This window comes from Linepithema humile, chromosome 4 (assembly GCF_040581485.1).
Source record: "Linepithema humile isolate Giens D197 chromosome 4, Lhum_UNIL_v1.0, whole genome shotgun sequence".
In the NCBI taxonomy this organism is placed as follows: domain Eukaryota; kingdom Metazoa; phylum Arthropoda; class Insecta; order Hymenoptera; family Formicidae; genus Linepithema; species Linepithema humile.
In genome coordinates, this window is record NC_090131.1 from 26,271,458 (window position 1) to 26,288,239 (window position 16,782).

The 16,782-nt window shown below is 32.5% G+C and overlaps 2 protein-coding genes across 2 annotated transcripts; one reads left to right on the top strand and one right to left on the bottom strand.

Moving 5' to 3' along the window:
* Positions 1–620: 620 nt before the first annotated feature.
* LOC105671597 (rh5-interacting protein-like) lies at positions 621–4,677 on the top strand. Its single transcript, XM_067353924.1, has 13 exons — positions 621–1,039; positions 1,235–1,420; positions 1,528–1,668; positions 1,753–1,899; positions 1,997–2,149; positions 2,234–2,371; positions 2,433–2,564; positions 2,672–2,962; positions 3,044–3,160; positions 3,353–3,472; positions 3,602–3,784; positions 3,862–4,024; positions 4,547–4,677. Exons 1-13 carry the CDS (start codon positions 979–981, stop codon positions 4,614–4,616), a joined length of 1,902 nt encoding a protein of 633 aa, XP_067210025.1. The 5' UTR covers positions 621–978; the 3' UTR covers positions 4,617–4,677.
* A 10,921-nt stretch (positions 4,678–15,598) lies between these two features.
* On the bottom strand, positions 15,599–16,481 carry LOC105671767 (high affinity copper uptake protein 1-like). Its single transcript, XM_012366213.2, has 4 exons — positions 16,241–16,481; positions 16,019–16,152; positions 15,894–15,953; positions 15,599–15,822 (listed from the first exon to the last, which is right to left on the bottom strand). Exons 1-4 carry the CDS (start codon positions 16,247–16,249, stop codon positions 15,624–15,626), a joined length of 402 nt encoding a protein of 133 aa, XP_012221636.1. The 5' UTR covers positions 16,250–16,481; the 3' UTR covers positions 15,599–15,623.
* Positions 16,482–16,782: the final 301 nt, after the last annotated feature.

Genomic DNA, 16,782 nt, shown 5'->3' on the forward strand with positions numbered 1-16,782 from the left:
CTTTCTCTCTCTCTTTCTATCGTAGAATCGAGCTCTTCAGACAAAAAGAAGAGACGGGAAAGAAAAGAAGTCTGACCGGTACGTGAAAAAGACGAACCTGCTCGGAACATTTCTGGACGGACAAAGTATCTTTGATATTTCTAATAGCAATAAATATATATATTGATAAACGCATTGGCTGGTTTCTGCTCGTTGCCTATCCAAATCCATAAAAGTCGGATAAAAAATTATATTGATAACCACCGCGACCACTTACAATTACTTCTGTTTTATAATATAATGCAAACATTCAAATACTATATCATTCCAAAGTATTTTTGCGCGATAACGGACCAGGTGTTCATATCTACAGATGAGATCATGAAACAGTGCCGGTCATACAGACTAAAAAGCCCAAAATTAATCATAAGTGGATAAGAAACAAAGTAACTTTTACGGAAATACTTTTAATTTCTTTTATTATATATAATATTGCTACTGCGCGTGAAAAAGGTGTTAAGTCAAAAATAATAGGTTTCAGAAAAAATTTACACGTGCAAAGATGAAGGTTTTGAGATCCTAATATAATCCCATTTTAATCCCATTTTTACAAAATTATGACTTATCCTTTTCACCCCATCAGCGATATAATACATTTTCATCTACATAAACTTATACATTACGACAAAAAAAACAAAGGCATTATCATGATATAATACCTTTAAAATATAAGTGGGCAATAAAAATTTAAAAAACAAAATAAAATAAAATTTTTTATAATAAATAAAATCTAATAAATAGAATATATAAAAATAATATAATGTAGTTACTGCTACTTTTTGTTACTATTATAATATTTATGAAACTTATACAATGCATACCTTTTTTATTTTGCTTATGACCGGCACTGTTTTTAGATTTGATAAAAGCAGCCCGCTTGATTAAATAGTAGTCATTATGGTAGATTGTATGATTCAGTAATATTCGTAAATCATAAAAATGCGACAAGCTCATCAATTCGTGTACATTCTGTTATATTTGCAACTTTTTATATGCAATGGTAATAATATTTTAAAAATTTTATAAAAATAAGTTACTTTTATATATTTGTAAAAATGTGGTTTAAATAAAATATAGTTATTATTATATCCAAATATTTCAATATTAAACAAATTATATTATAATACATTATTATCAAGCACAAAATTTAAAAAATTGTGCATTTTATGTTAAAATAGAAAATAAAATGTTTTAGGATTCATATTCGCTGACGTTTCATCAAAAAAAATTATCAGCAATGTAAAGAATAAAATATCCATTAATGAACAGAAATGCAATTCTGATGATGAATGTACAGTAACAGATAGTGTGTGTAGCAACGGTTTGTGTAAATGTGCACCCGGATATACTCTTAGCGCCGATCTGACATCTTGTATTAAAGGTAACATTTTTTTCATCACGATTTCATGATATATATTCCAATATTTGTCATAACTGATTTTATATAATCCAGAAACCTATTACTATATATATATACGTTTTTTATAGTTGCTACTGGACTTAATGCGCCGTGTAACGAAACAGCGCAGTGTTCGGCTTATCTTTTCAGCGGAGCACAATGCGTAAAAGATGTCTGCGTATGTGGTCCCGGTTATTATTATCTACACGGTAAATGTAATCGATATGTCGGTACGTAATATATTTTTTATTCTATTTCCAATTCTCTTGTGTCTAATAATAAGTTTTTTATATTATTATTATATGTATATATAGGTTTGTTCGAGAAATGCAAGAAAAATATCGATTGCTACGTAAACGCCGAGTTCGAAGCAAGCATTTGTGACACAATTGACGGAATTTGCAAATGTAACTCTGATTTTTATCAGCGCGAACATCGCACTTGTCGGCGAAAGGGCAAAGGTGAAAAACACGATTATAACAACAATAAAATACATAAATCTATAACAAAATACTGACCAAATATTTTACAAAACTTAATACTAATATTACTGTATAGCCGTTAACGATGAATGCATATTGGACATCGATTGCACTTTTATCAACGCGACATGCACTAGTGAATACGTATGCGCTATAAAATCTGAATCCGATAAAGCTGTTGCATTTTCGTCTGATGCCGTATTGAATATCAGCGATACCGTAGATAAAGGTCAGTATATAAATTGTAAATAACAAAAGTATAATATACGAATTCTTCATAGCAAATTGATAAGACTAAGCGTAATTCTATTAGAAATTCAAGTGAGTAAATGTAAAACCGACGAGGATTGCAAAGCCCTGGAAAATACGATATGTGATCCTACTGGAATATGTCGTTGTAAGCGTGCACATTTTGTGCCTGATGCGGAGAAAGATACCAAATGTATTCCAGGTAATATTAATATCACAGACAATTTTGGCGATAATATTTAATCGAACACATATATTGGCAGAACTCGGAGAATCCTGTCAAGAATATGACGTCAACGACCATGCTTATATAGAAAAATCTATTTGTCGAAAAGGAAAATGGAGTTGTACAAATGGCACGGTTGCGACTAAAGATAATCGCAAATGTCGTAAAGGTGAGTGGATTAAACGCGCGATTAAAATTATATCGCTTTTAAATTTTTCTCTCTCTCTCTCTCTCTCTCTCTCTCTCTCTCTTTCTCATTAAACATGTCTGTTTCAGTGACTAGAAAATACAAGGGAAACTGCGAACTGGACGAACAGTGCTATATCTTCGGTCCGGATGCTATCTGCAGCAACAAAGAGTGTATATGTGACGAGAATGTTTCCCACTATGTGGAAAGCGAACTCTTTTGCTGGATAAGCAAGAAAGCCGGTGAAGATTGTAAGAAGAATCAAGACTGTTATGTGAAAGATTTCAAGGGCGAACTAATATGCAACGGCACATGCGACTGTCCCAATGGCAAACACTTAAATGAAAATAAAACGGCTTGTATAGATAACAACTCAACAGGTTAACAGTTAACAGAGTTAATTCTTTATTTGCATAATATAGATATAAAATATAGAAATCTATAATTTAGAAATATTTTAGGACTTGGAGGAATTTGCGAAGTATGCAGTAATTGCGCGACACCACACAGCGTTTGCAAGAAAGAAGTGTGTTCATGTCGCGATTTCTATTATCCGTCAAATGATCAATGTTTGGCAGGTAATATTTTATCAATTTATTAATTGTAAACTTATTAATTTTTCTTATAAAAAGCTTACATATATTATATATCGCAATTTTTAGAAGCACATTATAAATTTCAAAAAATAATATATAAATTACTAATGCAATGTGTAGATAAGATTCAATAGTAATTAAACATAAAAACGTAATGCAATTATTAAATTTTAGGTATCAATTCTACCTGCGTAAATAACGAAGATTGCACGCCAGAGAATTCCGAGTGTAAGTCTGCAATATGTTCTTGTCAACCGAATTATATAGCTGTGGATACCGACTCGTGCGTACCAAGTAAGAATTTGCATTTCACTTTTAAATAAAGTATTGCAAAAATTTTTTACATTATTATCTTTTTAATGTATAAATGTTTAAAGATAAGTTTATAGATATTCTATATATGTTCTAACATATAATATTTAGTATTATCGTTCGGCGAATCATGTTCACTGGATATTCAGTGCTCTGTCAATGTAACGGACGCGATTTGTGCGAGCAAAAACAATATCACAGATACAATAGAATTGCCAAAAACAGCAGAAAACAAAACTTGTACTTGTAGCAAAGAAAACCACTACAAATTCGGAAAATGTTTTAAGAAAAAATGTAAGATAAAAAATGATTTATACGATTTTTTCGTAAAAGTAAATTATATTAAGACACTTAGATATATATTCTTTCAGTTCTTGGTGAAACTTGCGCAAATCTGGGTGAATGTTACGAAACCATAAATCAAGGAATAATAGTCTGCAAGAAGGGAAAATGCGCATGTGATTCGGGTTACATGAAATTTGACAACAGTACCTGCGTGAGAGATACGCAATCCCCTTTTTTGTCAAACGGCAAGTAGTTCTGACTTTATCAGTTGATCGAAAAATTTCGCTGCATTTTATTTCCGTATACATATGAAAGCAAGGGCATGCCAGGCATATTAACGGGCACCTTTTTCAAGTGCGCATATAAAACTCTTTTATATGGAGAAATACTATGTCCGTAATTACGGGTCGCAAATTCGCATGCTAGTTCGAAAGTTCTGTGTTGCAATTTCTGCGATTAAAAGTGTCGATAAAGCACGCCTGCAACGACATAACTCATCTGGAACAGACCTTTTGCGCGTTTTCATGGAAAACGGCGTCCTGCCAAACATCGATATTTCTCGAATAGTCTAAGAATTCAGTTTATTACTGGCATGAATTCCATTATCGCGTAACAATCGATGACATTGGAAATAACTCACACCTTCCGAGCAACGTTTTATCAAACAGCGGGAGCTATTTATATCATCGATTATTTTATTTTCAACCTTCCTATTCAGTATTATCGAATTAAACAGAATAATTAATTATATTGTACTTTTCTTGCAGGTAGTGTAATTAACGGCGTGCCTACGGAGCTGTTTTTAATTGTACTTTTTATATTTTCTTGTAAACTTATTTAAATTTTGAGAGCAAGTACATCCATCAAATTTTCAAGTATTTTATAATAAATATTGTGAAAAGAGTTAAGAATAAATTACAAAAAATATTTTCCTCATATAATATTATCGATTGATGCATTTTGTGCTATTTTTCATTCCATTAATCGGATTACAGTAATTCGTGATCAAGCAGTCAAGTCTACAGGTAAATGCAATTATGTTATGATATAATAGGCGCGATATGGACAGACATAAATGGGGCTACACGTGGGCAGCGTGTGATTTGAATACCACCATTTCCGGCCGCCGAGATTGATTAAAGAAAAACTGCGTATTTAGGGTTCCGTCGGGCGCGTGATAAGAGGACGAAATAACCGACACGCGAGCCAGTACGGCCGCACTCATTAAGATCGTTTCTACTGAGCGAGCAATGCTCTTAGAGTAAGCTTTTGATGACGTCGCCGTTGGATTCAAGGTATAGTGACGTCATAACAGAGGGAAAAGAGAGGTCAAGGCATACTACTCGGGTATATATCCTTCGTACGATCGACCAGGCGTAGAGCCCTTATCAGACTGGTAGCATAGACTTTGCATAAAAGAAAATAAACAATGTGTTATAACAGGGATGTAAAACATTTTCTCTCTGTTTTAATTTAACACTTTTTAGGGTGTTAAAAATGCTTTGTAATGCAAAATTTCAAATAGGTATACAGCATTGACAATCTTCTACCTAATTTATCATGTTTTAGAATTTCAATTTTATCGTTTCTGAGGTAAATAGCGCGACTAAAGTGAGTTTCTTTTCAAGTTTAAAAATTTGTTTTAAGTTTAAAAATCTTTTTATATTTAATAAATGCTTTGCAGTAGCGATTAATAATATTCTTCAAAAATATAAGGCGAGATAAATGTAAGAAGCAAGACGTATAATGAGGTATTATTATTTTAAAGTTACTCGCAGCAGAAAGAGTTACCTTTAAGAACCTTATCAGAGAACGCTAAGTAGCAAAAAATATAACATTTAAAGGACATTCAGTCGTCATGATGTCTGAGAGATTAAAGCATTTTTAGACGTCCTTTTGATATGTTTTCGACTCGTATTGTTTGAATATTATTTTCACTTTCGTCGCATGCGAGTTCGCCTGTTCGATCAACTGCTGGAAATTGGATATTGGATTCCAGATCTAATCGATTCGCATTTTTAGCTACGCGCTAAAATTGTCGGCAAACGCCATGTGTAATTTGCATAATCTAAACGTCAATCTCGATTCATAGTTCCATTTACATGTCATCAAGTACTAAATCATCAGGTGGTCATAGTGTGGCCATGTAGTTTACGTGTCAGAGCTTTTGTTCCTTGCATAATAAGCAATTCGGTATCTATTCAATGCTGCTACAGTAGTTATTGAACATTATGCGTCTCGCCAATGCAGATACGACGGCATTTCTACAAATTAACGTTCCTTTATCAAGGATCTTAAGATTGACGATTGCCAGTGAAGGTGAAGCTTTTGCCACGAATTGCTAACGAGCGTAACGCTTTCTTTGTCTGATGGAAATCAAGTGAAAAAAATCGTGCATGTTATACAGCACGTCCTAGATTTTTGCACTTTCTAGATCCTCCGCGTGCACTGTTTTCGATACTGTTAGTTATAAAACTGTTAGTTATAAAAATTGTTTAAAACAGTCAATTATTGCATTTATTTCCTAACTAACAATACTGAAACTAACAATACTGAAAAATTGTTACCGTGAAGAAGAGAGTAAAAGGAAAAAAAAGATTTTGCAAAATAAAATTTGTTTCATATAGCGCACATAGTTTCGTGTATCGTAGACATTACTATTTCAATAGCGAACGAACTCGTGATCTTTTGAATCCTTCCACACCTACAATCTCCATTTGTATGACCTAAGCAAAATTACCACCTGCACTATGTGACACAGAAATGAAATCAGATTAAAGAAAATTATTTCTAATAATCGTAGTGTAATAAACTGCTGACTTCATCATAATACTTTGTTGACTAATGCTTAACTGCCTAAACAAATTACTATTCTTTCCAATTTAATTATTAATTGTTATCTAATTAATTTAATACATTTTCAATTATTATACATCTTTATAGAAAATGCAACAGTACAGTATTTTTAGTTTATTATATGCATTGTTAATTAAAATATAACTAGCTAATCAAATTATATAAAAGAATCAATATAACTGAATTTATTAATATACATTTCTTAATTTGTAATATATAACAGCTATATATAAACAGTAATACATAAAAGCTATTAAGCAAGTCATGCATCAAAATTGGATTGAGTAATATGGATTTCATACTATACTGAATACCTAATCAGAGTGTTTCAAATGACGGCGCAAGGGTACATTCACACGCTAGGAACAAGGAATTTCAATTAGTTATGTAATTGCTACTCACATCGAGATGGTATCGATCGATCACAGTAACATAGTGCAAAAATAAAGCAAAGACAATGGGCATTGCAAAATTGCTGAACGTGAGAGAGAGAGAGAGAGAGAGAGAGAGAGAGAAAGAGAGCCATGTTTAAGGGCGGCGCATTGCTTCGTATTATTGGCAATTAACCAATTAACCAATATAACTAAATTAGCGCGTATTACACAATCGATTGTTACTTCTGATAAATTCAAAGTAATTCATATATTTTAAATCAACTTCGTGTACTGATATTTATAAAAAATACTTAGCATATGAAAATTTTTAAAGTTCTAAAAAACATATTTATGTCTCGTTTACACTGATTCGTATGTTACATGCTAGTTATATTTTGCTGTAGTAGTGAAATAACGTCATAATGTAGTTTTCTTAAATTTATCTTATATTTAAATTAAATGTGTTTTAATAGTAGTCAACGGAATTCAAAATCGTTATCTACAATATTGAAAGCACGTCTGTAGATATGTGTGTATATAAGTATGTAAAAGTGTAAACTTTGACTTTATTTGCCAAGGCATTTATCACTTTCCTATATCCGGTTATTTGATATCGGATACTGCTTCTATCGAAATGCTACTCTCAGCCAAACTGTTCCTCGTTTATTCGTTATTCGCGCACGGCGAAGGTAACGAAGGGATGCGAAAGGTCACACGCCAACCAGATGGACAGCCGATAGAGGCCCGACCTGGCTTCTTTCTTCGTGAAATGGGTCAGAACTTGCTCACGCGGATAGGAAGTGACGCTACCACGAAAATCTTGAACATGAAATTCGAAGATTTAGCACGCGGTTATACCATAAAATTTTTTATTATTGTGCACCCTTCGACTGACTGCTATTCCTAATCTTATTCGCACTTGAACAGCTTATTGTTAGAAGTTGAAACATTTTAATAAAACAAAAACTCCTCGCGAATAATTATGTTTTTAGTTGTTTAACGCCAATAAAGTAAATAATAAATATTTATTCAGACTTTTAAAAAAATTAATGTAAAGTCATAAGTTCAAAATAGAGTTTTTATTATGTCTCTTTTTGTATGAAAATTTTTATCAGTTTATTTTCTCTCGTTATTTCATAAGCGACTATCATCAAGAGAATCTTGATACTTGAATTATTATTTTCTTCAAGGAATTTATCTCATATCTAATAACACCTAATTCTTATATTTGTAGCAATATTCGAGTTGCAGTAATGTTCCATAACAATTCTATTACGCATCAGATTAGAACTTATAATTTATAGAGCAATTATAATTTTTTATCGCTTACATCTGATGTAGGAAACAGTGAAAAGGCGTAACTAAATATCACGGTTTCCAGCATATCGCCGACAAGAAGGAAAACACAAAACAAAGCAAAACACAAAAAAAAAAGTAGCGACAAGGTAAACGCGGAGGTCATGATTCGCGGCTAACATGCTCGCGTTTCTTGTACAGCGAAATGTTTCCGTCATGCACAAGTATTGCGGGGGTACGCGAGTGGTTAATACAACAACAAAGAAAATAACGGACAGAGATCTGATACTGCGCACCCGTCGCACCGTAATTTCCCACGTAATTTCAGACCTGCTTGCACGGGCGTCGATCTAGGACGCCGTGGCTAAGTTCGTGTCTGATATCGCTCCGCGTGCCCGTGACGAAAATCGCCGTTAAGAAAGACGTCAGCATTGAGAAATTTAAGAGTTAGTTTGCAATCTGTAGGTGCAAATTGCAACCACCGTGCTGCAAGCGCCTTGGGCGAGCATAAACTCATGGCGGTGCTACGCTGCCGCTCGCTCGCGCTTTAAAACGGGAACGTGGAACGAGTGTCAAGGGTTGTGTCGCAGCGATTTCCTTGCAACGCGCGTATACATACATATCGGATCGCGTGTCCAGCATTACCCGCCCGTATGTGTCTTGCGTTATATGGTGCTAACAGAGGCCAAGGTCGCGCGACCGACCAGACGCGAGACTACGCAACGATCCATCGGGTGACAGAATCGATCAAGCTTCGATTAAATGCCGAAAAGTATTCGTTGAAGAAAGGGTCGCACTTGACTTTACAAAATTGGTTTTTTTTTATGAGAAAGACTCTCTACACGCTATCATGATGATACATATAAAATAAAAATAAAATCATTTTTTCGCTTTGTTCTCATAAACGTTGTCCGTATAAGATTAAAAATTAATTTGTTCTGAAATTTTTATTTTTTGAGATTACAATATTTTATTCAAAACTTTTATTAAAGATTGTATTTAATACACTAAACTTGATTTCATTTAAATAAGCTAAAGCTTAAAATATATTGTAACTTCGCAAATATTAATATGGATGATTTTGTAATTTGATTGGTTTTTAGAAATGCGCTGATGACATATTACGTGATTATATACAGCCGAAAATGTATATTAGAAAAGACGGTTACATTTTTAAATGTTCATTAAACTTGCGCACTTTTCTTATCAGATTCCAGCAGAGCTGCCGCAAAATGTGACGTCCGATCATATCTGCGGAATAAGCGTTTTTTAACGCGCATGCCTGACATCATCCCATATATATATGATCAACGCGCACTTTATTTTTACGTTTCATAAAATAGCGTTTGCTGCCAACAATTGTTATTTAAATGAATTTCGCATGTCGGGCACGCAGCATGGCTCGGCATTCTTGTGAATTTATTAGCATCTATTTATAACGAAAAAATATATACGTAACGAAAGACACAAGAAAAAAATAAAACTTCATTGCCGGATGTGCTCAAGTCATCCTTTTACGATGACCTTGTTATAATGTTATAGTATACTCGATTATCATTTTCAAAATTAGCAATTTTGCTACGTACGTAATGTTCGATTTTTAAAAGGCTTGAATAACATCACGAAAGACGAGGCATGTAAAGCTACTCATGAATGTTATATTTTCCACGAAAGCTATTATAAATCTATGCATTCATTATCGTAACGCAATTTAAAAACTGCATAGTTTTACCAGCACGTGGCACATGTTCGCGGTTTATTTCGCAACAGTGCAAAAGAAAGAAGTCCGTGTTGCCATCTACGAAAGGAATCGCTAACTCAGTTTCACAGTGATTCTCGTACGAATATAGTTCGCTAAAGTATATTAACATTGCAGAATTAATCAATATAGGTTATTAAATATTATTATTTTTAACAGCTCTATAAAGCATATTGATTCTCGCGTGTGAAAACTATTTTCACACTGCAAGTGAAGAGAAAAATATTATGATTAAGTGTAAAAGGTAATCATCGATTTAGAACCGTTAAACAATTCCTTTTTGTTTTGTTGCATGTCTAACTTAATTACGTATTTGATGCAAAGTTTGATTAGTGTTAAGCAGATTTTATCTGCCGCACATGATTTTTTGATCTGGTATTAATTTCACATGCAACATTATATCCAGATATATCGCACCTTTACATGCCTTGCATATGCATGTTCGCGTATACACAACTTCCTGGACTTCCTGCATCATCTTAGTTAAAACATGCAACACGTGGAGAACCTAATTTGGACGATAGCCAAAAATTTTCCATTTTGAAACTTAAATACACGTTTGGTCTTGCATAATTCATTCTGGAGCCAAAGCAATTACCATTCGTTGATACCCAGGCTGATCTGTCCGGAAATTTGCCGAAAGTAACATATCATTTCGCAAAAGTTCGTCGATGAAGAATGGATTTTCCACACCCTTTTTACTTTTATGCATTTCGCACATTGTACCTTTCGAATATCTCACTGTCGAATTTAATTACCAATCGCTTTCTTACTTATGAATTTTTTTACATTTTTATAAAAATATTAAAGTTTAAGATAAATATAAAATCTTATTCAAATAATGTTTGAATCTACTCCTATATTATTTTTATCATATTTTTTTCTATTATTCTATTTTTTTCTATTTATTTCTATCATTTATTAAAATAAATAGGAAATTTTTTGATGGAACGTTAAAAAATATTTACAACTAAAAAATCAATAAATCAAACTTACTGCAGAAATACGTTCCGTAACAATAGAATCCCCTGGTGAAATTCTATGCATATCTGGTTACCATGACGAACAAGTATCCCCGTTTCTGCGTCTATCAAGTTTACACTCTAACTTAGGCAACAGGGTGCAAGTGTTTTGTACGGTCCACCCAGGATAGATTCAGCTGTCCTGTAGGGCTGTTCGGGTATCTACTGAAGGGTGCGATTCATCCGAGGGGTTGATGCGTAAAGGAGGAATATACAGCTTACCAGCTAGCAACGCCAGTATCGATCAGTCGCACACGCGTACGCTTCAGCTGCGTCTGGATATTCGGCGACGATTCGCTATAACTATCCATCCAGCCTCTATTTCGTTTTTGGAAAAAATAAAATGCTGCACGTCGCCGATAATACTATCTCGCTTGCTCTGGCATCGAGTTCATTGCGTACAAAACGAAAAATAAATATAATTTAAAAAATAAGTTTTTTTTTATGATTATTTAACATATGAAAAATTTTGTTAAAGATTAATATCATATTTGATATCTAAATGTAAATTGTATTAAACGTCTTTTTATTATATTAAATAATATTACTCGCTTTTTGTATATCATAACTCGGGATTTATAACATATAAATTGAGAAATCCGTAGAGACGCATCTTTCATCACGCAGATCTTTTTGTGCTAAAAAAATGTAATGCATTTTATCCGGTAAACTTTTATGAAAAAGTACATATTTCAGCAAAATGTGACACTGCAAATCAAGCTAATTAACTAATTTAGAAATATGTCGCGTATTAACTAATTTAGAAATACGTCAACATAATTTATGCACATTTGCTTTTATATTCAGATTCTGATTTTAAATTCTGCAAATTTCCACTTTTAGAAAATCTATGTTTTATTATTCATTTTGCTGATTTCCAAATTGAATGTGTGATTCTGTCTCACTTCAATGATAATGCTAAGCTCTTTTACAATGTAATAATAGCCAACAGCGGTATCGATCAGTCGCTCTCATTTACTGATACCTACAATATTTAGTCAGACAACCATTTTCATGAATATTTCATTTTATGGAATATTTCCCCATATTATACGAGTTTTATGTGCAATTGCTCTCATTAACACATACATAATTCCTTATGAATATTACGCTGCAGAAAAAAATGCAATATCCTCTCATGCTACTACACTCGGAATACCTTTTGAAATATCTTGCCATATTTGCATACAAAATTCGTAACAAATTCAAAAAGTGCACATTTCACAGCAAAAATATATCATAGATGCACCTTTCAGAAAAAAGAACTAGATGCTCGCCTTTAAGACCAACAGACCGCTATTAATGCAACTAAACCTGTGCGATCGCTGGAAACGCTAATTGGATGACCATCGTACGCCGGAGATAATTTTATTGGTAAACGGCTGTCGATCATCATGACATTTTGACATTGATATGCATCCTTGAAAGGTCATACGTGAACGTAGGTATACGTTCGCTATTATCGTGTACGCCCTACAATGGATGGGAAGGGAAAAGTGCCGGGTGAACGGAAACGAAAGGGGCGTAAGTCGCAACAAAAAAAAGAGAAATCCCCGAGCCGCTGAGTTGCAATCTGCATGGATTATTGAGTTCAAAAGACCTAATGCACAAAGGCTGCCTAAGGCTGCTAGCTGCAATAAAAGTGAGGGCGTGTCGCGGGAAGAGAGAAAAAACAAACGTTTGGAACAAAAGGACGCGCGTAAACCCTTGAATCACGAGGATTCAATGTAACTTCTAAGAGACAATAAAAGCCTGCTTTTACTGAAGATCGATCGCCGGAAGTTCCTCGCGCGTCCTACCTAACATGCTTTGAAGTAACCTCAGCTATCACCTCGTTGCTGTAACTGATGTTCGATAAGAGAGATTAACAGACCGCAATACTTGATACATATTCAGAGAAACATCGTCTTACATCATTCTGTCCACATCAAGATTTAATCGTGTCTGTCCCTTGTATATAAATCACACGTGACGCATGTTTCGTGCACTTATCGCCACACTCAGTGTAAATCACCTAATTGCATACATTAAATCAGCGTATACAGAAGGAAATATATAAAATTTAAATAATAAAAATATACCAAGAAAACCTAATACATAAAATACGCTTACGTTAATTAATTAATTAGAAAATAAAAAAAGAACAACTATTTTCTGTTATCCATTTAGATTAAATAAGTCTAGAATAATATTCATATTTTTAGCAGACGTCAGAATATCTGTAAATTACATTACTCTAATATCGTACTTTTTCTTCACATCAAACACGTTCTATTTCCGGTGAAGTCGTGCGTGCTTCAAACGAAATGGGCGTAGGCTATGGAGTTCGTCTTGAGACCTGCAATTCCCAAATGTAATTTTTTGTGCTTTTAAAATAGAAAAATGGTATCGTAAACGAATACGAAGTAGCTTGTTTCTAAATGTAAGTATATCAATAACATACAAGGTGTTCCATTTTTAATAATCCACTTAAATATCTCAGAAACACCGCATTAAATCGAAAAACATTTCAAATAAAAGTTGTAGGATTTGGAGAGGAAAAAAAGATAGGGACATTAGTTTGATCTTGGGTGGAAGCGCCTCCATCCAAGATCAAATTAATATCCCTATCTTTTTTTCCCCTCCAAATCCTACAACTTTTATTTGAAACGTTTTTCGATTTAATGCGGTGTTTCTGAGATATTTGCGTGGATCATTTAAAATGGGACACCGTGTATGTATTACATTTCTTTAAGAGAGAAATTCACGTAACATCTAGTAAACATATTTTTTATTCTCCAATTCTTTTTCTTTTTTTGTCTTATCAAAGATATTAACTGCCTTGATTCTGAAAATTTATCTTAATACAGAGTCAACATATTTTGACGTCTTATCATAAAGAATGCGACACACTAGAAAAATGTAGATTAAAACAATAGAATTTTGTTCATTTAACTTCTATTAAAATTATGTGCACAAATTTTTGAAAAATAATATACTTTTCCATAGATATATTTTTAGAATAATTATTTTTTTCTCTCGATTATTTAAATCGTAATTTAATTAATTATTCATCTTAAAATTTATGACATTATTCATCAATTTTGTAAAATGATGAACCGATTCAGCTTTGTATCTGTTTAACATTTAAACAAATTATAAAGATAAAAGGTATTAATTAATTAAATTAATAAAATCTTTAAAAAGATATTACTGTATCAGTTATCGTTTGATCGTATCAGTTTATTAATAAGATAATAAGATACGTGACATTCTCTCAGAACTCAGAGAAACTCCAATTTTGATTCTTCTAGCTCTTATATGTACACAACGAAAAAAAATAATGATATTAATTTCAATGTAGTAATTTTTTTCCTATTTCTCTAAATGTCTTAAGAAACTAATAAAAGCAATTATTTTGACCCGAGAAAAACAGTGTAAGCCAATATGTAAACCAAAAAAGTAATTAGTATTACTCTTGCATTGTTAAATTAATTAACTTTCTTAATATTTTCATTAATCAGCATCCAAAAAATCAATACAAAAAAAAAGAAAGACAAGTAAAGGATCTGAGACGTTTCTAATATCAACGGTTTTCATATGTTAGCTATTTTTATTAAAGATTAAAATAAAAATTAAAAAGCGAGTAAACTTAAATAAATCGGCGTGCTGAATAATGTCATGTATCCATAGCATTGTTATCTTTTGTAAACAGATTTCTTATTAAAAAATAATAGCATAAATACTCACATTTTTTCTATTGTTCTTGTAACGATTATTTCGATTATCTTTTTCACTCATTTTAATGATGATCATGTTCCGGTCCCGGTTTATAAAAATTAAAAAATACTATGCACCAAAAACAAAATAATATTAATAGCAGAAACCACATTATGGAATTGAATGTATTCCATCCGAAAATGATGTGACGCATTGAATCGAATTGATGTATACGGTCACTAGATTGTGAGCTATAGATTGTTGCGTTACTCTGATTACTCGACATCATGTCATACGTCTTCGTGCTATTCGATAAATGACAAAATATTTGACATCTATAACTGATTTATGCTTATCTGATAAACAGCATTGAGGAAATAAACTTTAAATCTCGAATAAAAAAAGATAAGTTGCATTCGATTAGATTATGCTTATCAACAATTTTTAATTATGCTTCAGATTATAAAAGGTTCAGATTATATTGTGCGAATTTATTTATTAAAATGCAAAAATAAATCACAGACTATTAATTTAGAATTTTTGATATCATGACGAATAATTAATTTCTCAATAAGCTGTTGTTATGCTGGATATCTTTTAGCATCAGACATCACGTGTTAATTACATAAAACATCATTGTATCGATCAATCACAAAACACATAATTTACATAAATATATACAAAGAGATATATATATATATACAGAAATACCATAATAATGTAACGTATTGTTAAAATTGATTTCCTACACACACGCACACATACAATATAGAGAAATGTATTAATCGGTGTGATTTATTAGTGAAAATGCAATACCTTCAATTCTTTAAATATACGTATATTTACGAACAACAGACTGTATTTTCATTATTAACTTTGTTCCACGCAAATAGCCAATAACCGAGAGCTGTTCCAGCTGCGATAGCGATGCAGAGCCAATAGTTGTACGTCATAAAAATAAACATAAGGAAATAACCAAGCACCAGTTGGATTACGTGCAAAAGCGTTTGAAACAAATGTATTCCAGAGAACAACAATGCGCTGTAACGATAAATATTATAATAAATAGTATGACACTCATTGCAGATATAATAAATATCATTTACACATACTTTCTGGATTTCTGCGGCTGGTTTCTTCTTAAAAATGTCGTGCTTGCAAAAAGATGTTCACTGCAACGTACATATATTGTGTCACGTATTGTGTAATTACTTGTAAATAATACGTATTTGCTTACCGATAAGATTTTAATCCTTCATACAATGCAGTTAGAAGAATGATGCCGACTATAGAACCAATTAATCCTGATGTATCACTTATGCGCCAGCCGGAAAATAAAATAGTTTCCGTAACGCCGCCATGAAATGACATCTACGTGGTTTTGGTAATTATAATAATTACGATTATGACGAAGATAAATGCGAAATACAAGATCCTAAACTGCGTTATCAATACTTACGCCATGCATTTTGTTTTAATTACACTATTTATAATAGGTACTTTCGCAAAAGCTATCGTGCGTTATTGTGACGTTATCGCACGAGGAACATTTGCTAGATGAAGAACGCCAGATGAAGTAGAACGCTACATCTTTATCAAATTATAGATATCATATCACGTACTTATCACACGAGAAATCCAATATCAAAGTCAAAATGTTTACAAGAAAAATTTATGTAATACACACTGATATGCATTATTCTTCCATTCTACATATCTTTCCATTACACAAATTTGATTCATTTAAAATCAAATTTAATTAGTCAAACATTTATGATTAAATAAAACAACTTTTAATTAATAAGTCAAATTTTAAGTTATATCTTTAAAACAATATGCAAACAATAATTAACCTCAGAGATTGCACAAAAAAGTTGTTTACTTTCTGGCATGTCTAATAATAGCGTGTCGTACAGCTTGTAATATTTTTTTTATTTTCTTGCAGTACACGAGAAAAAAATTGTGCCGCCACGAAAGAAATCGTAAAATGTTTATATTTTC

Excerpts from the sequence above, each read along its gene's own strand:
- LOC105671597 (XM_067353924.1), top strand. The coding sequence starts at position 979 with ATGCGACAAGCTCATCAATTCGTGTACATTCTGTTATATTTGCAACTT. Across the intron at positions 1,421-1,527 it reads TCTGACATCTTGTATTAAAG|TTGCTACTGGACTTAATGCG; the intron begins GTAACATTTTTT and ends CGTTTTTTATAG. Across the intron at positions 1,900-1,996 it reads TTGTCGGCGAAAGGGCAAAG|CCGTTAACGATGAATGCATA; the intron begins GTGAAAAACACG and ends ATTACTGTATAG.
- LOC105671767 (XM_012366213.2), bottom strand. Across the intron at positions 15,954-16,018 it reads GAAGGATTAAAATCTTATCG|TGAACATCTTTTTGCAAGCA; the intron begins GTAAGCAAATAC and ends TGTACGTTGCAG. Across the intron at positions 15,823-15,893 it reads CAGCCGCAGAAATCCAGAAA|CGCATTGTTGTTCTCTGGAA; the intron begins GTATGTGTAAAT and ends TTATCGTTACAG.